Genomic DNA, 20,534 nt, shown 5'->3' with positions numbered 1-20,534 from the left:
GTTAAATGGTGAGGTAGGCTTGAAGGGCCTATTTTCTTGTATATCTGGAAACTCTTGCCAGACACTCTTGCTACTTCCTGCGCCTCCAATCTGCCTCGCATGTCACAGCAGAGGATAATGAAAATGCTTGCATTAAAACGCTGAAAGGCCTTTACATTTCAGTGCTATTTACCATTTCTCTCTGTTACTTGTGATAAAAAACATTGGTTCATATTTTCAAATACCATGTGGTATAATGGAATTGTGCTGCCAAAACAGGAAACAGGCCAAGGACATCAGAATAATCAATCTGAAGTTGTGCTTGATGCACCATCCATGGGTCTAACTGCACAGAACCTTCTTACAGGGTAGAGTTCGTGATAGAGCAAATTCACATGATTTGTGGAAAGAATGAAACTGATGGCCCCAAGTACATTTTGCTTCTCTTAGGTTCTTGCAAACAAAAGTTTACATCCAACTATACTTTATAATGCATTGTAACTGTAGTGTAACTTAAAAAAGGAATATTTGGCTGGCATTAATCATGTGGGCAGAAGGCATTGACAAGTATTACCTATGTGAAACTAAAACTTTCCTTCTTGTTGGTGTTTTTGTTCAGTACCCATGTAAAGAAACAGATTGATTTTATATTGCAACATTATACCCTCCAAACGTTAAGTATTTTTGGTGTTAAATTTAATATTGTTTAATTTTTAGTAGATCGAATAGTAGCCTTATCATTACATAGGGCAGTAGTTTTCAACCTTTTTCATGCTGTGGCCCCCCAGAACATGTCCTTGTTAGATGGCGGACCCCCAAAGCCCACAAAATCAAACAATCGACAATTCATGCATACAACACTTTAATTACTGCACATAGGCCCTATTGAAATAGTGACTATTTCAATCACCGATAATTACCAGCGGCGTCTTTCAGTGTTCAGTTCAATGTGAAGGTTGTGCCTGTTTTCCACTGCAGAGTTTGTCCAAATGTGGTGGTATGTGCGACAAACATACAAGTATGTCATCCTTAATGTTCAGTCTTGATCTGTATTTGGTTTTCATGGTAGTGACTGCAGAAAATGCTATTTCGCACAAGTGGTTGCAAATGGTAACAAAACATTGACGGTTTTGCCAGACAGCAGTGAATACTCCTGGGAACATGCTATCCAGAACAACAACAGTGACATTCGGTTGAACTGCAAGCGCGAAGTCCTGTCAGATGACAGTTCAGCCAATTCTTCTTGTTCACGTCCAGTTAAATCAGTAAGCATGCATTCAAACAGATCTTGAATCCAATCAAACATGCTCGTGTCATTGTCGCCGAAATACTCATGGAAATAATGTGACAGCTGTTGAATATGGTTCAAAACAGTGCTCGCAATGGCCTCTGTCTTAGTCTCGTTCACTGTCAGAAAGACAGCCAGCAACAGAAGCATACCATAGATGCCTTGCTCGCATCTTCCTTTCCAGGTATGAAGTTTTTTCTGGAAGGCATTGATTTTGTCATGCGTTTTCAGAACATTTGAGCCAGGTCCTTGCAATGATAGATTTAAGCTGTTCAAAATATTGAAAATATCTGCAAGATAAGCTAATCTGGCAACCCACGTCTCATCTGTCAAGAACTGTGCCAATGATCCGTTATGCTCATTTAGAAAAATGAGCAGTTCATCTCGCAATTCACATACACGCTACACAACGTGGCCTCGTGACAGCCATCTGACTTCTGTATGTAGCAATAAATGCTTATGCTCGGCTTCCATTTCACAGCATATGTTTTCAAACAAACGATGATTGAGCGGCCTGGCTTTGATAAAGTTAACGATTTTAATGCACGTGGAAAACACATCCGCAAGATTTTCATCCATATCCTTTGCCGCCAAAGCCTCACGGTGAATCATGCAGTGGGTTGCTGATACATGTGGAGCTACTTCTTTCACTCGTGCGACTAGACCCGACTTCTGTCCCGTCATTGCGGCAGCACCATCCGTGCATACTCCAATACACTGTGTCCACATCAATGCCAGTTGTACAAAAAAGTGTCAAGCACACGGAAAAATTCTTCACCGGTTGTACGCACTGGAAGCGCCTTGCAAAACAAAAAGTCTTCCAAAGCCTCTCCTTCCCAGCAATATCGAACATAAACCAACAACTACACAGCACTGGCAACATCAGTACTTTCATCGAGCTGAATCGCAAATCTGACTTGCTGAAGACGTGCTATCAGCTGGCTCTGTATATCTTCCGCCATATCGTCAATTCTTCCGCTTACTGTGTTATCAGACAGTGGAATGGCTTTCAGTTTTTGACTGATTCTTTTCCCAGTACAACTTCGCACATATCTACTGCTGCAGGCAGGATAAGCTCTTCTCCAATTGTATGAGGCTTTCTGGAACGTGCTATTCGTAATGCTACCAAATAGGATGCGTGAACAGCCATCTCATTTACAGTGGCGCAGGCTGTCATTTTGTTTTTCTGCTTGAGGTGCAGCTCCTTTTGCTGCTCAAAATATTCCTTCAACTTACTGGCAATATCTGGATGCACTGTTGTTAAATGGCACTTCAATTTCGCTGGTTTCATTGCATCGTTAAACAGTGTTTGCAAACACAGAACACAGAGAGGGTTGGTCCGCATTTGTCCCCACTGTGATGAAGCCATATGAAATGTATTCTGGATCGTACTTTCGTTGTTTTCTCTTTTGGTCACCCTTATCCCCTTCGTCATCAGAATCTTCCTGTTTCTGGTCAGCTTTTCTCTTCAGAAATTTCTCCATACTCAGCAGTACACGCTAGACAGTTTACTTACTATTACTGATAAACAAAATTATCAAAACTAATCTAAAATTTACATGCTTGCGCACTTTTCGTTCAACAGTGATGTCACTGTGGCGTAAATGCACGGTAAGTAAGCAATATTATTAAGGCACACCAACGTCAGTCTCGCTAACACTACAGTGCACAACAGAATAGTAGTGAGTAGTGAACACTACTGACTACACAAATCGAATATTAAGCAGCATCTTACCAGAAGGGAACACAGTCTAAGTCTCTAAGATTGTTGCCTATAACAGATAGAATAGATATGGCTGATTTTCTGAATAGTGGAAAACTGGAGCAAGCAAGCAAGCTACGTCTTTGTAACAGGTTGCTTTTCCATTTTTTTCTTGGCTTGCTTGCGGACCCCCTGGCAACCCGCCACAGACCCCCAGGGGTCTGCGGACTACAGGTTGAAAACCTCTGACATAGGGCCTCACCTTGCCAGATGGGCCTAGATGTTGGCAGCAAAATCCTCTGGAGGAACTATTCAAGTGGGAACATTGTTGCTTAAGTCAGCAACAAGTACAGGTAGTTCACAAGTGACCAAAAATTCTGGGCATGCTGTCTTTAAAGGGATGTAATTAAATAAATGTGATCCATCTTAACTTTATTTCCAAAGGCTTTATTCAAAAAAATTGATACCAAATGTTGCAAAATTTCACTCCAAATGGATTCTGTGTAAGTGGCCTTACAGCTGCCACTTTTGTTGTAAAGGTGGTTTTCTGAGAATCTGGACAGAATGTTGAAGAGGAGAAAATTTTATTTTTCTAAATGTGGTTGCCTAGAAATTTTGTACATGAAGTGCAGTTCATTCCAGAGCTGCCCGCATGAAAATCAGTAATCTACCAAGTACATTGTTAATGCAATGATTTCTGGGTCAAATCAATGCCACTCTGGAAATTCAAATTTCCAGCTATACTTTTTGAGCATTGTCCAGGAAATTAGAATACATAATTCTGAGGTGCACTCCCAGAACTATCCTGCTTTAGTAGCACTGCCCCTTCATCAGGGCTCAACCCATTGTCAGGAACCTCTCTAACTAATTCAGTTGGGTCTCCTTACTTCTCTTTTAGGCAATTCCTCCCTCCTCGTACACCCCCCCCCCCCTCCGAAATCAGTGACTCTACCCAAGCTACTGATTTCACTTCCTGACTCCCCGATTGCCTCCTGGCCTTGAAACATTCCCCACCCCACCCATTCCCCAGCTCAATCCCCTCCACCCCCCCAAATTTGAGTTACTGACACTGGCCCCAAATTCTTAATCTAATTTTTCACTATAGTCACAACACCCCAATCATACCCAGACCACTGGATCTGATTCCTGACTCTCTGACACAGGCCCTAACACCCCAATCTGACTGCTCGGTCTGGCACTGACTGCCAACACTCTTCAGATTGCCACCTCACACCTTCCAGCCCCATTCCCATCCCTGGACACACTGACTCTGGCCTTGAATTTTCAACCTAGATTCCAGTCCATTCCTTGTAAAACATTTATTACTGGAGCCAAAATAGCCAACAGCACATTCCCCAATGGAACGTTCACACCTCCTCAGAGCCACTAAATATCTAAGTACCTAACCTGGAAGAGTCATTTACTAGAATTATAGGCTAAATCAGTAATTTGAGAGGTTTCAATTCACTCAGAACAACGCCTATAACTTAAAGCACAATAAAAATTCACTAGATCGGAAAGAAAGCTATAAACAGTTAAATTAAAGAGCACTGATTAAGTTAAAGAACTTAATTCCATTCGCAGCTTAATCAGTGCTGTGTGTTCAACCAGATATTATAATGAGAATGTGGCACTCAAATAGGCAATGCTGATTACATTTGTAAAAATTACATTGAAAAAAATCACTTTAAAAGTATCAAGCCAATATAAACAAACGCTAAGGTGCAGATATATTTTGAGAACACTAATTTCTGTAAAATGTACCTGACTGCAGTAATTTATTAGCTGTAGACCAGTATCTCCAAAGAAGCAAATGAATGAGGAGCTTGAATTCTGATTGCACTAAAGGAAGCAGAATCATGTATATTTGCATTTTCTGCCCTGCAGCAATCTCATGCCAATATCAATCAAAAGTCATGTAATACACCCAAATTAGAATTTGTTTCCATTCCAGCACTGTATATTCCCCTTAAATTTTTATGTGACAATCAGACAAGACATGCAGTTGTCTAATTTGAAATCCTTAATCACTTCAGTATCAGCCTTTCTTGGATAAATGGTGGATCTCACATAACCTAAAATTGCTTTGCACTACATTTCAAAAGCAAACTGGTTATTTTTTTGAAACCTGTTGCTGTCTACCAAGAAAATAGTATGGATATTTATAAAGTTCAACTTGCCAAGTCTCCTTTACGGTTGAGAACCCATACTCACTTGTCATGCATATAACAGCTGCATAATATGATCAAAAAATAGTGTTTTCAAATAAATGTGAATTGCTATGCAATTAAGGAGAGTGCAATGCATATGAATCATTTTAACTTTCAGTTCCATAACATCATGAAAACATCTGACTGCTTTAGGGAGGAAACTCTCTTGTGGTGACAAAAGCAACAGGTAAAGATCCTTATATTGACATGACAATTTATCACAGCTCTGAGGAAAGGTTCAATGTGTCTGATATATGTAGTACCACCATTTTTGATGCCTTTAGCAACTACTTTAAGAAAAGCAAAGAGGAACGTTATGAACTATCACAACCTGGCATTGGCAGAATATTGAAATAAAAACAAAAAATGCAGGGAACACTCAGGTCAGGCAACATCTGTTGAAGGGGAAACAGAGTTAACATTTAAGGTCGAAGACCCTTCATCAGAACCAGATGAAGGGTCTTCAACCTAAATTACAAGCAACCTGCTGTGGGTTCCAGCTTTTTCTGTTTTGTTTTACATTTCCAATAACTGGAAAATTTAATTCTGTTAAGTGCAAGATGTATTGGTATTGGTTTATTATTGTCACTTGTACCAAGGTACAGTGAAAAACTGGTCTTGCATTCCGTTCATACAGATCAATTCATTACACAGTGCACTGAGGTAGTCCAAGGTAAAACCATACAGAACGATGCAGAGTAAAACGTCACAGCTACAGAGAAAGTGCAGTGCAGGTAGACAATAAGGAGCAAGGTCATAATGAGGTAGATTATGAGGTCAGGAGGTCAAGGTCAAGTGTTGCATTTTAGAAAAACAAATGAGGGTAGGATTTTCACAGTGAATGGTAGGACCCTGGGAAGTCTTGTAGAACAGAGGGACCTAGAAGTACAAGTACATGGTTCCCTGAAAGTCGCAGATAGACAGTGGTGAAGACAGCTTTTGGCATACTGGCCTTCATCAGCCAGGACATTGAGTAGAGAAGTTGGGATGTTATGTTTCAGTTGTACAAGATGTTGGTGAGGCCATATTTGGAACACTATGTGTTTTGGTCACCCTGCTATAGGAAAAATGCCATTAAGCTGGAAAGATTTTAAGCAGAAGAGATTTTACAAGGATGTTGCTGGGACTTGAGGGACTCAGTTATGGAGAGAGGTTGAGCAGGTTAGGACCTTTCTCATTGGAGCATAGGAGAATGAGGGGTGATCTTATAGAAGTGTATAAAATTATGAGGGGCATAGCTAAGGGTGAATATGCACACAGTCTTTTTCCCAGGATTGGGGAATCAAGAACTAGAGGGCATAGGTTTAAGGTGAGAGGGGAGAGATTTAATAGGAACCTGAGGGGCAACTTTTTCACGCAGATAGTGGTCATATGGAATGAGATGCCAGGAAGTGGTTGAGGCAGGGATATTAACAACATTTAAAACGTACTTGAACAGGTACATGGATAGGAAAGGTTTAGAGAGAAATGGACCAAACATGGGCAAATGGGACTAGCTTAGATGGGAATCTTGGTCAGCATGGACAAGTTGGGCCGAAGGGCCTGTTTCCATGCTGTAAGACTCTATGAATCCAGCTACAACTTTCTGTTTTTCAATTGGAAGAATATTGCATAGAATTTGAACATTATAGCACAGGAACCAGCCCTTCAACCTACACTGTCTGTGCCAACTATGATGCCAATCCAAACTAATCCCACCTGCCTGCACATGGACTATATTCCCTCCATTCCTTGCATGTTCATGTGCCTGTCGAATACCTCTTAAATGTTGCTATCATATCTGCTTCCACCACTTCCCCTGGCAGCACATTCCAGGCACCTACCACTCTCTGTGTAAATAAAAACTTGTCTCATACATCTCCTTTAAACCTTCCCTCTCTCACCTCAAAGCTATGCTCTCTAATATTTGACATTTCTACCCTGAGATAAAGAGACTCTGACTGTCTACCCTATCTATACCTCTCATAATTTTATATGCTTCTATCAGGTCACCTCTCAGCCTCCAGTGCTCCACTGAAAACAATCCAAGTTTGTCCAACTTCTCCTTACAGCTAATGCTCTCTAACATCCTGGTAAACCTTCTACAAAGCCTTGGTCAGGACTCTTAAAGAACTTCCTTTCTTTTGAATCACACCATCTGACCTCCCCTGTGTGTTGTTATGTAGTTATAATAAAGAACTAGTTCCCAGTAGGCAACGCAAGGGGTCACATGGGGGAACAGGAAGTGGCTGTGAAAGAGGGGAAAGCAAGCCAGTCTGTCTGTTGCAGTCTGTTGTTGTTGTTTTAATAAATGTTCAAATGTTAAACCCACAGCAAGTTTGCCTCTTGATGAAGAACAAACCTAACACCCTGGACCACTGGAAAAAAAACAGATAGGGGCTTGGTTAAACATTTCACACAAAGACAGCAATGTGACAGCGATAAACCAGAAGCTGTTCTGAAGGACAAGTAATGTAGTCTTAACATTAGATGCTTAGAGGTACCGCTGGGTTATGGCAATGGAACAATCAAGGGATGACAAGTTCAAAACTCCCTCTGGCAAGCTGAGAAATTGAACGTATCGGACCAGCACTTGCTACCAGCAGCAAGCTGCTGAAATAGATACCAACCACAGACATACATTTTTCAGACGTTGCTAAGTGCCCTCCTAATCCAAAATGACAAGGCCCATCACACTCTAGTGTGATGAAATTCCACCACTTGGGTGGGACAGGTCAAGGCTTCCCCCAGGAAAGGGCTGAAAAACAAATTAAGCCATGCCCAACAGTTTTGCTTGTAGTCCAGGGTACTTGGATTTTGTGAATCGCATGAAATTTCAGAATCATTCATTCAAATACTAGTAATTATTAATAATTAACAATTAACGCATTTTTAAAATGGTTAAAATCCAAAAAAATTATATAATTTAAACAACTAAAAATAGGAAAGCAAACTAGATTAATTTAAAGAAGGTAAACCGCCTTTTCATCTGGAACTGCTCTTCTCCATTTAAATGATGGGCCTGTAGCAACTCACCGTCCGAGCAAGCGAACTGGCTCAGCGGTCGGGTCGTGCGTCGTCAGAGCGGTGACGCCCAAGATGGCGTTGGGCCTTCGTCTTCCCTGAGTGATGGGAGGAACTCACGCACGGGAAAAGTTTGATGACGTAGCACATATGTCATTTCCTTTTTTGGTGGGTGAGAACTGTTCCTCTTAAAAGGCCTGCGCAAGGCGGGAAAATAAATCAGTTTTTGTTCTGCAGCCCACCGACTAGTGTCTTGCTTTCGCATCGCAGTAGCAGCCGCTACATTGGTGACCCCAATGGTCCAAACAGATTTTGGACCCACACAATGGACGACAACTCAGCAGCCAACGCAGTGGCACTCAAGCTGCCCACCTTTTAGACGCTTCAGCCCAGTGTCTGGTTCGACCAGGCCGAAGCACAATTCCAACTTCAGCAGATCACCTCCGACTCCACAAAGTACTACCACGTGGTCAGCTCTCTGGATCAGGAGACAGCCGCCCAGGTCGGAGACTTCATCCGGTCTCCTCCGGAGGAGGATAAGTACCCGGCTTTCAAAGACCTTCTTATTCGGACCATCGGCCTCTCCCGTCACGAGCGCGCCACCCGCCTGCTTCATCTCGACGGCCTGAGGGACAGATCCCCATCGGCCCTAATGAACGAGATGCTGGCCTTGGCTGAGGCACACAAGCCCTGCCTAATGTTCGAACAGGCCTTCCTTGAACAACTACCCGATGACATTCACCTGCTGTTGGCCGATGCCGATTTCAGCAACCCACGTGAGGTAGCTGCAAGGCCAGATGTCCTGTGGAAGGCCAAACGCGAGAGCGGGTCATCTGTTGGCCAAATCACCAGGCCGCGAGCCCAACGCCTACCTAAACCAGTCCCAGCAACAGAGCAACCACACCCCAGAAACACAGATGATGACACTGGCAACCAGCTGTGTTTCTACCATCAGAGGTGGGGCGCGGAGGCCCGTCGATGCCGCCCACCCTGCAAGTTTCAGGGAAACGCCAGGGCCAGCTGCCGCTGATGGCTACGACAGCTGGCCGCCAACACAGCCTCCTATTCGTTCGGGACAAGCAGTCTGGGCATTGTCTCCTCGTCAATACTGGAGCAGAGGTCAGTATTTTGCCCCTGACCAGCCGCAACACTCGTAACAGGCAACAAGGTCCTGTACTCAATGCCGCAAACGGCACAACGATACGGACTTTTGGTACCCATACAGTTCAATTATAATTCGGCGACAGCCGTTTTACCTGGAACTTTACCCTTGCCATCGTCGCCCAGCCACTCCTGGGAGCTGATTTCCTTCGGGCCCACAGCCTGTTAGTCGACCTGCGAGGGAAGCAGCTAGTGCACTCCAGAACTTTCCAAACCAACCCCCGGGAGAAGCCAGCCTACCAGCCCCACGCCTGGACTCCGTTTCCCTGTCTGGCAATGAGTTCACCAAGCTCCTAGCTGAGTTCCCATCGGTTTTGGCACCTCAGTTTACAAATTTGATGCCAATACACGGGGTGCAGCACCACATCATTACCACAGTAATTGTTGTTGTTGTGGCAGGCAAGATAGTATAGTGGTTAGCATAATGCTTTACAGCGCCAGCAATCCAGGTTCAAATCCGGCCACTGTCTGTAAGGAGTTTGTACGTTCTCCCCGTGTCTGTGTGGGTTTCCTCCGGGTGCTCCGCTTTCCTCCTACATTCCAAAGATGTACAGGTTATGAAGTTATGGGCATGCTATGTTGGCGCCGGAAGCATGGCGACACTTGCGGGCTGCCTCCCAAAATCACTACGCAAAAGATGTATTTCACTGTGTGTTTCAATGTACATGTGACTAATAAAGATCTTATCTTATCTTACAGGGCCACCCCTTCATGCCCGAGCACGACGACTACCTCCAGACAAGCTCTGCCTGGCAAAGGAAGAGTTCCGCAGCATGGAGGAGCTGGGGATCGTTCGCAGGTCAGATGGCCCTTGGGCCTCCCCCCTACACATGGTCCCCAAAGCCACCAGCGGGTGGAGACCCTGCAGCGACTATCGCAGGCTGAACGATGCCACCACCCCAGACCACTACCCCGTCCCTCATATCCAGGACTTTGCAGCAAACCTACACGGGGCCCACATCTTCTCCAAGGTGGACCTCATCCGAGGATACCACCAAATCCCGGTCCACCCTGACGACGTCCCCAAAACTGCACTCATCACTCCATTCGGCCTCTTCAAATTCCTTCGAATGCCGTTCGGCCTTAAGAACGCCGCGCAGACCTACCAGTGGCTGATGGATGTGGTAGGCCGCGACCTGGACTTCGTGTTCATTTACTTAGATGACATACTAATCGCCAGCCATGACCACCAAGGACACCTTTCCCACCTCTGCCAACTGTAGTCCCGTCTCAGTGATTTCAGCCTCACTATCAACCCGGCCAAGTGCCAATTCGGACTCAACTCTACTGATTTCCTCGGCCACAGAGTCACCAGCGAAGGAGCAACACCCCTACCCGCCAAGGTAGACGCTGTCTGCCATTTTGCCCATCCCAACACGGTCAAAGGCCTGCAGGAATTCCTGGGGATGGTCAACTTTTACCATTGGTTCATCCCTGCAGCAGCCCATATCATGCGCCCTTTGTTTTCGCTGATGTCTGACAAGGGCAAGGACATCGCCTGGAATGACGAGGCTGCGGCTGCCTTCGTTAAGGCCAAGGACGCCCTGGCAGATGCCGCGATGCTGGTACACTCTAGAACAGACACCCCAACCACCCTCACGGTGGACACATCCAACACCGTGGTCGGTGGAGTACTGGAACAACTAATCGAAGGCCATTGGCAACACTTGGCATTTTTCAGCAGGCACCTTAGACCACCCGAACTGAAATACAGCGCTTTTGATTGGGAACTTCTAGCGCTGTACCTGGCGGTCCGGCATTTCCGGTACTCTTTAGAAGGCAGGCCTTTCACCGCTTTCACTGACCATAAGCCTTTGTCCTTCGCCTTCTCCAAGGTCTCCGATCCCTGGTCAGCTCGTCAGCAGCGACATTTGTCCTACATTTCCGAATTCACAATGGATATCCAACATGTCACCGGAAAGGACAATGTCATTGCTAACACGCTTTCCAGACCGACCATCCACAGCCAGTCCCTGGGTGTTGACTACATGGCCCTGGTTGACGCACCGCAAACCGACGATGAGCTGCCCAGCTACAGAACCGCAGTCTCAGGCCTGCAGCTCCAAGATTTCTTAGTTGGTCCAGGTCAGTTGACCCTCCTTTGCGACATCGCAACAGGTCAACCCCGCCCTATAGTTCCTGCAGCCTGGCGGAAACGCGTTTTCCACTCGGTACACGGGTTGGCACACCCGTCCATCAGATCAACTGTTTAACTGGTCGCCAGCAAGTTCATCTGGCATGGCCTGCGCAAACAGGTCAGTGAGTGGGCCAGGACTTATCCACACTGCCAGGCATCAAAAATCCAACAACACACCGAGGTCCCACCACAGCAGTTTGAGCCTACCCGTAGAAGGTTTGACCACATCCATGTCAACCTTGTTGGTCCTCTGCCAGTTTCAAGAGGAGCCTGGTACCACCTTACCATTGTGGACCGGTTCACCAGGTGGCCAGAGGCAACCCCTCTATCTGACATCACGACTGATTCTTGCACCCAGGCGCTGCTCACAACTTGGATCTCGCGTTTTGGTGTTCTGGTCCACATCACTTCAGACAGGGGCACCCAGTTTACCTCCAGCCTCTGGTCTGCATTAGCAAACCTGCTAGGGACGCAGCTGCACACCACCACAGCCTACCACCCTCAATCAAATGGGTTGGTGGAACGTTTCCACCGCCATCTGAAATCAGCCCTGATGGCCTGCCTGAAAGGTCCTAACTGGGTCGACGAACTGCCTTGGGTCCTGCTCGGCATGTGCACTGACCCCAAGGAAGATCTCCACGCTTCGTCAGCTGAACTCGTGTACAGTGTGCCCCTGGTCGTCCCAGGGGATTTCATATCCGCCCTTCGGGGCCAAGAGGAACAACCCACGGCAGTCCTGGAAAGACTGCGCGAGAGGCTCGGCAGCTTGGCACCAATTCCCACTTCGCGGCATGGTCAAGCCCCATCCTGTGAGCCCAAGGAACTATGAGACTGTAAGTTCATTTTTGTTCGCAGGGGCACACCCCGGGCACTGTTGCAACGACCATACGAGGGGCCGTTCCAGGTCATCAGGAATATTGGGTCCACCTTTATTTTGGACATTGGGGGCAATGAAGAAGTTTTCATGACGGACCACCTCAAACTGGCCCATTTAGATCTACAACAACCGGTCGAGGTCCCAACACTGTGACACAGAGGCCGACCTCCTAAGCAACAGCTAGCACAGCCCGCGAACCTTGGGGACCGTATCGCCGGTTCTGGGGGGGGTTGTGTAGCAACTCACCGTCCGAGCAAGTGAACTGGCTCGGCGGTCGGGTCACACGTCGTCGGAGCGGTGAGGCCCAAGATGGCATTGGGCCTTCATCTTCTCCGAGCGACGGGGAGAACCCACGCGTGGGAAAATTTTGATGATGTAGCACATACGTCATTTCCATTTTCGGTGGGCGGGAACCGTTCCTCTTAAAAGGCCCGCACAAGGTGGGAAAATAAATCAGTTTTTGTTCTGCAGCCCACCGACTAGTGTCTTGCTTTCACTTCACGGTAGCAGCCGCTACAGGCCCACCTTTTCAGTGGGTGAATCCTGCAGCATAACTGCTGGGATTGCAAGTCATGAGAAATCCAACACAGAACACAGCTGAGATACTGCCAGCAGAACTCAGACAGTAGTCTCAGGATTTCTGCATTTGCACAGGAGTCCTGATCTTCCAGATTTTTATGGGGCTAAATGCCAGCAGTTAAACTAACAGCAAATAAATCCCAGCAAATAAATCTGGTAATTCATGGGCTGGAACCAGAGAATGGCTGAAAGTTGCTATATTGTTATAAAAACCCAACTGGTTCCTGCATGCCATCAGCAAACAGAATCGTAAACATTTATGGTACAGAAAGAGACCATTCGGCCCATTATGTCCATACCTGCTAAGGTGCCTGGCTACATGTGACTCCAGCACTGCACATCCTGTTGTTGAATATTAATGTAATCAGTTCAACAAGATATTGGATTCAAACACAGCTGTGCCAATATCATCCTCAACTCAAGAATATGGTTCTGAATATCTAACAGCTGTTTTCTTTTGTCCTCCTTTCCCAAGAACAGTGCTAAAAATGAAACAGTTGAATAACACGACCCAATCTTGAACCTGAATGACTATTTTCTCCCTTCGCAGTTGAACTAACCCAATTTACACAAAAAGTTTTTAAATTCAGAAATTTTCTCATTAATAAATACCCTCCTCCACACCCTCAGCTATTAAAGTGATGAGCAAAATGAGGGGAACATGGGTTTTTTTGCATGAAAGATGATTTTAGGATTTCAGTTATGTTGGCTTTCTTGTGTTCCCCTTTGTAAGAAAATTCATTTATTCCATCACTTATATTTAATCACTGACAGGATGCAAGGCACTCTGAACAGGATGACATCACTGTGCTCAAACAGCACTTGAGGCATACATATAAAATATTCCATAAAACATTATATTACAAAGAAAGTAATCAGTTTTGTTCATGGTGTAAAATCTTTTGAAATACTAAGAGAGTTTAACACAGCCAGGGCATTTTACATTCATAAAACCTTATATCAAATAAGAATTTCTCAACCATTGGAAAATTACAATTTAAAAAACAAATTTCTCAACACTCTGTCTCCCTTTCTACTATATTCTACCACCTCTAGTGCCCTGTGTTGCCTCCTCTGCCAGCCATCACCTCTCATCAATTTTACAGCTAAGAATGGATTGCCCAGCAATACCAAGCCAGTATTGTGAGAGGGGAAAAGGGCAACCGCTTCACCTACCCTCATCTAACATTGTGCTTTTTTGGGAAGCTGAACTACACCATGTATAATCACAGTCACAGACCTGCAACTTACTGGTCTCAGCAAAGCACTCCATTTGGCATCACATTTCCTACAGTATAATCATAAACACACCCAAAAAAAAAGGAACTGCTTAACTGATGGTAAAGTACCTTGAGGTGGACTAAGGTCCTGAAAGGCACTATGTAAGTTTCTCTTTAGGAATACAATAAACACCTGACTTCCACTAACAGTACATTTTGTTTTATTTTGACATATGCCTCAAGGTCATAGGACATACTCTGGAACTATTCTGTTAAATGCTCCAAGAATCCAGTTATGTAATTGGTTGAAGGCTCTCCAGTGGAAAAAAACTGTTACTTGCAGGCAACAAATTATCTACTTCTCAGCTTAAGGATTGCTTTACAAGTACTGTTTCATTCTCTGATTCACTGACTCTATCAATGCAATCACATCCAAAATCTTCAATAACCACACAAAGATAATTTACATGAGTTACAAATAATTTAGTGCATTATAATGATACTGCAGACCAGCAATAAGAAAGCATAAGGTGTGTCATTTTAGCTCATTTTATGTCTACATACCTGCCCAAATATTTCAATAAAGGAGTTACAATACATGCACCAAACAGACCACCAATGGCGCAGATGGAGACGATTACTGACCAAAGAAGAGTTAACGATTTAACTTCTATTGCTGTTCCAAAGTGCCTTATCCACGATTCATTGCAAAAGTTTTTAATATACTAAAAAAAGAAAAGAAATAAATCACTGAGCATATTAAAAAATCACTAAGCAAATTAAATCTAATCAATAACAATTATTCAGTACATTCATTTTGTATTTCCTGTGAAGGAATAAGGTTGCAAATATGCAATTCAATACTTTAACTGTACCAGATATTAATCAATTTTCAATCTTCACTTTTTGCCAAGATTTCCAAGAGCAATTAAAGTCACTTTTACTTAGACCCTAAGACCCACAAAAAGCATTTTAAAAATATTTAAAACACTAATCTGAGGTGAGACATGACCAAAATTTTAGCAACAGACTGCCGAACAACCTCTTCAACTCTGAAAATTTTGTCTTGAGTGGTTTCCATTCCCTCAGAATAATCATTTCAAAACTCAGTTGCCTCAAAATTCATCCCAGTCAGTAGCTTCAAGTGCACTGCATACAAGTATCAGTATATTGTAACGTCCTTTGAAATTTGTGGGCTAGTTTCTTTTAAGTCAGCACTGACTGCCATCACTTCATTGTTGAATGCACAGTCTCAGCCTTGATACTGTTGCAGAGTCTATGAGAAAATTCCAGTGTTCTGCCAATGATAGTGGTTCATAGATAGTGAAAGCCTCAGGTGTAAAAAGTAAATGTGTTAAATCTCAAATGTGGACAAGTCCAGCATTTATTGTCTACCCCTTATTGCCCTTAGGGAGGTAATTGGCTTTGAGAAGGTGCTGGTGAGCCCATTCCAATGCATCAGCTTAGTCTATATGGTGAACATACTTCTATTGCCCTTAAGTAGTGTTTTTCTTCAATTTCAGATCTACTGTTCTGAATCCAAGATTGTTCATCACCAGGATGTGCATGACTGCACTAATAATCTGATACAATTAGCTCTTCAAAATCTTCAACATTTTGTTGGTGGTTTACAATATCCAAAAATTAAATTTAATGAAAATAGACTCCAAATGCATTTAAATAATTGAATTGTTCTTCCTTGAGTTTCATTTTTTGCATTTTGAAGGAGATATTGTCATAACAAAATTTTTACTTTAGCTGGGTAATAACGCAAATATTAACAAACTGACCACAATCCTGCCTCTCATTTCACCTTAAAATTAATTTAAATCATTTTATATGTCTGTTGAAAGCACCAGGAAGTATGAAGGCATCAACATGTTAGAAAATTTATTATTTAAAAATAAAGATGTCTTTGGCCTTTATGAATAATCTCAGCGCTAGATTAGATATTGATCCCAAGTTGAATAAATAGGAAATTTTAAAAACTCATTGAAGAATGAACTTTACAAATGGGCACAGACATGGACAACAGTCCAATATGAGGTTTCCCACAGAGAATGGTCATCTTGGACCTGAGGCAGAGTTAAAGGATAAGGCCTTAGGAGTACCACAATGGAGGAGGAGAGGAGGAAGAAGAAAGAAAACAAACATAAGGATTGGGTACAGTCAAAAAGGAGAGAGTGGCAGAGGAACAGAGGTGGTGAGGAAGAATCAACAGAAGAATAGAAAAGAAAGCGAGAAGGTGAGGGAGAGGCCAGAAAGGAAGGGGAGCAGTTGGAATTAGTGGCGTCAAAAGTCTGGGAATGGAAAGTAGAGCAATAAAGAGATCGGAATGACAACGTGCATATGATGAAAGATGACAGGGAGGAATGGAGACAGAACTGGTTGCAGCTAGGACGAAAAGATCATCTGTGGTGCGAATTTCATTTTTCCCTCATTCCATGCCCACCTCCCCCTTCTTCCACCCAACAATTCCAAACTTTAAATTAGGGAGAGGGAGGAGACAGTGGTCAATATGACAGGTTCCAGTGAAGCATTCACTTTCAAAAACACTGCTTTGGGTTCTGCAGTTCTAGTCCATAGATTATTTGCTCAGCCCTATTTGATTGGATAGCTATGGTTGTCCAACCTCCAGGAATGTACATGAATATTCATGAATTTAAAGAATGTAATGAAATTTTTTGAGTGCTCTATACATGCAGAAAGCAGTACCAATATAGTTGTCAATGTACCAGGAAGGGTCCGGGTAGGACTGAAACGAACAGTTTTCCATGTATCCCACAAAGACAGATAAAGCCTGCGCCCACATAAGTTTCCAGTGGTGCACCTATAACTGGAGAAGGTGACTGGAGCTGAAGTTGTTGAATGTGAGAACAAGTTCAGCCAGGCAAATGAGTGTGTTCATGGAGGGAAACTAGTTCGGCCTCTAGAGGCATAGAGTGAATATCAAGCACCTCGCCTGCTCTGTTGGAATCAGAAATGGGTAGTTCTGCTGTAGCTTATCCATCTGTAATATTAATTCAGTTTTTCACAGTCTACTGACCCTGCCTGAACTGTGGATACTTCCTACATCTCTGACCTACATTTATAGAACATAGAACACTACAGCACAGTACAGGCCCCACATTTCATTGCTTTTACACAAGCCTTTGGTCGTTCCCCCCACCTCCTCATAAAACTATCAACCAGATAACTTCTGCAACCATGGCAAGCCTGATCCCACCTTAACAGCAATATTCCCTTTGTCCTATCTATACTCTCCCCACTCTCTCTGCAAGTTAAAGCTAACTTGTTTTCTCTCTTTCCCAGTTACGACAAAGGACCTTCGATGCGAAACGTTAACTCATTTATTCTTTCCGTAGATGCTGCCTGACCTGTTGTTTTTGTTTCCAAAATTTTCTCTTTTATTTTAATTTTCCATCTGCAATTTTCTTGATTGTTAATATCCTGGCTAATTCCATGGGCAAACCTGGATTGAACTGCTCCTTCTTTAGGACCCTGCAATATCAGGTTTCTTCTCTAATGACCTAAGTACATAAAATTATAGGAGGCAGGTGGTCAGTCATTTCTCCAGGGTGGTGATATCAAATACCAGAGGGCATAACTTAAGGTGAGAGGAGGAAAGATCAAAGGAAATTTACGAGGCAAGTTTTTAATTTATGAGTGGTTGGTGCCTGGAATGCACTGCCAGGGCAGGTGGTGGAAGCAATGGTTTAGAGGAATATAGGTAGACATAGGACCAGGCAGGGAATGAAAGGACACAGACCACGTGCACAAAGATGGGATGAGTTAGATTGGCATCACGATCAGCACAGACATGATGAGCCGCAAGGCCTGTCCTAGTGCTGTACTGTTCTACGTTTTATATAATATTGTCATTCCTGCATGCTTGGGACTGGATTGGCAGATTTTCCAGACAATTGAATGTTATTCCAATGACTCATTTTTAAGTTACTTCTTTTAAAAATGTTACACTGTAATATAATAAATTTAGCATTAAATCCATTGAGTTTAAAGTAAGCATGGGAACCAGAGCCCCACTGAGTTTATAGGGAACACAGAAAACAGAACCAAGTTTAAAGGGAGCATAGGAAACAAAACTCATTGAGTCACAGGCTGAACCATCAGGATTTCCAAACAATCAGATAGCAGATCATCACAGTTTTACTGCAAATGCAAAATATTTTTCCGTGGGTATGAAAACAGGTGAATTTAGTGAATTTCACCATGGCCATCATTGGTTTGACAGAACCACACAGTTATGGCATAGGAAGAGGGGAAAACCAACATGGCATTATAATTAACCAAATCTGCTTTAGCGAAACCAGTCTGTAATATCAATAGTTAAAGATGTTTAAACATAGCTGAGGTGGTTAAGCACCGGAAGCCCAACATCTTCCTCCCTCTTTGCCTACCTGTACAACTATAATTGTGAATTATTGCGGTTTTAAATTAGTACCATATATTTAGAGTAGTCAGTTCCAGATATTTTTCACTTATACACTGAAACTCTCATAAATAACTAATATTTGATTATGAGTCCCTCATATTAAATGTGGTTTAGAAGTACACAGTCAGATGTTTGCTACATAATGAATTTGGTATCAATGGTGAAAAGGTATTTTTGTAATAAAAATTACAAAAATACCTTTTCATTATTGATACCAAATTCATTATTGAAAAGGTATTTTTATAACATAAAAAGATGATAGGTTTCAGTCCATACACATTATTGGAGACACAAGAAACTACAGATGCTGGGTCTGGAGGGAAAAACAAACTGCTGGAGGAACTCAGCTGGTTGGACAGCATCTGTGGATGCAAAGGTCAAGAAGTGGCATCAGGACCCAGGTCAACTATCCCACTGCCTCCACATATCCTGAAAGACCAGCTGAGTTCCTCCAACAATCTGTTTTTCACTTGTTACTGATCTGCACTGTCACCTTATCACGGTTGGGGCTGCCTGCAGTCACATGATCCTGCTTTCACAGGTAGACTGGCATTCACAGCAACACTGACAATGCCAGCCATTTCCTAGTTTGATGTTGAAATCTCTCTTTCACATTGAAGAATATTAATGCATTCAAAATAAGCAATGATCTAAAAGAAATATTTTTCTACTGAAAAGTACAAAAGAATTTACGTCATTTATAACTATTGGTACTAATCACAATATTTTCAAACAAACCACCAAGCTTCACCAAAAATTATTAACATGCGAGTGATTCACCTGGTGAGTGAATGTCACTGGGTAAAATACTGCATTATTTTAGGTGTCAGTCTTAATAAGGTTTAAACTAAATTACTCAAACTATCTGAGAGAAGACATTTGGGCTCGGTTGTGAAGGTTTCCATTGCTTAACATCCAATAGCCAACACTATCAAGATTCAAACATAATCAGAGTTTTCAGTACAGGTCATTTGGTCTTTTATTCCTTTTCCAGCTCTAAACTGTTGTTATTTTCTCCAATCCAGTTTCTTTCCCAATACCCATTAATGTCTTTCCTCCAAGAACCCACCCAATTTCTCCCTTAAAAGTCTGCAATTGATTTAGTTTCAATAGCTAATAACCATGACAACAAGATAATGAGGTTTGCTCAGTACCATTGAAACCATAATCAAGTAAAATACTTTGTCACAAAAAAATTATTATCTTTAGTATCAATTTGTATCCTTTATTGTTCTTTGCAAATATTTGTTTGAAGGATGGGTGCACAAGCGAGAATTAGGAGGAATGGGAATGTTCAGTATTCAGTGAGGAGTCGTCAAAGTGCTGGTCAACATATTCAGTGCTTCAGTGACGTATCTCCCTTCAGATGTCAGAAATCAATGGAAGACAATATAGGATTAACATAATCTTATGTAACTGTTAGATTACAGGCCATAAAAATGAAAAAATATGCAGGTGACCCAAAGAATACAAGAGTATTTGATTGCTGTAGATTAACGTAGTACAATACATTTACAAAATTACAGATATACATAAATAGCCTCCAGTGGGATTGGGTAGCATGGAAATTAGTTTGAAGCAAACTTTTCTAACATTGAACAAACATGCCGTTACACTTTAAAGGCCGTTTCTCCCACCTGTTGTAGGCCTTAATCCCATCCACGTGGACTCATGGGTTCAAGCTTATTCCAGCATATCCAAAACGATAAGGGGACTCTAGACTTCTCCTTTCGCAACAAACTACCCCGACTAGAAATTCAGCTGTGCACGAAAACAATTGCTCAGCAAGTAGATGGTTAGCTACACATACTCTTCCTTACATGACCAACTCACTGCTAACTTATTACATTAATGGCAAACCTTCCTAAAACAACATGCAGGAAATTTTACCTGTGCTATTCATGGAAGAGAGGTGGGGATAGAGA

At 43.0% G+C, this 20,534-nt stretch overlaps 1 protein-coding gene across 10 annotated transcripts in view; it reads right to left on the bottom strand.

Moving 5' to 3' along the window:
• Positions 1-20,534, bottom strand: part of slc2a9l2 (solute carrier family 2 member 9, like 2) — a 294,396-nt gene that overhangs the window by 208,545 nt on the left and 65,317 nt on the right. For all 10 annotated transcript variants that reach the window (XM_052008890.1, XM_052008908.1, XM_052008881.1 and 7 more), the window contains one exon: positions 14,721-14,881. In XM_052008890.1, the coding sequence (XP_051864850.1) occupies positions 14,721-14,881 (161 nt within the window). The remainder of the gene's footprint in view (positions 1-14,720; positions 14,882-20,534) is intronic.

The sequence above is a fragment of the Pristis pectinata genome, chromosome 2 (genome assembly GCF_009764475.1).
Source record: "Pristis pectinata isolate sPriPec2 chromosome 2, sPriPec2.1.pri, whole genome shotgun sequence".
Lineage (NCBI taxonomy): Eukaryota > Metazoa > Chordata > Chondrichthyes > Rhinopristiformes > Pristidae > Pristis > Pristis pectinata.
This window is presented reverse-complemented; position numbering and strand designations above follow the sequence as displayed.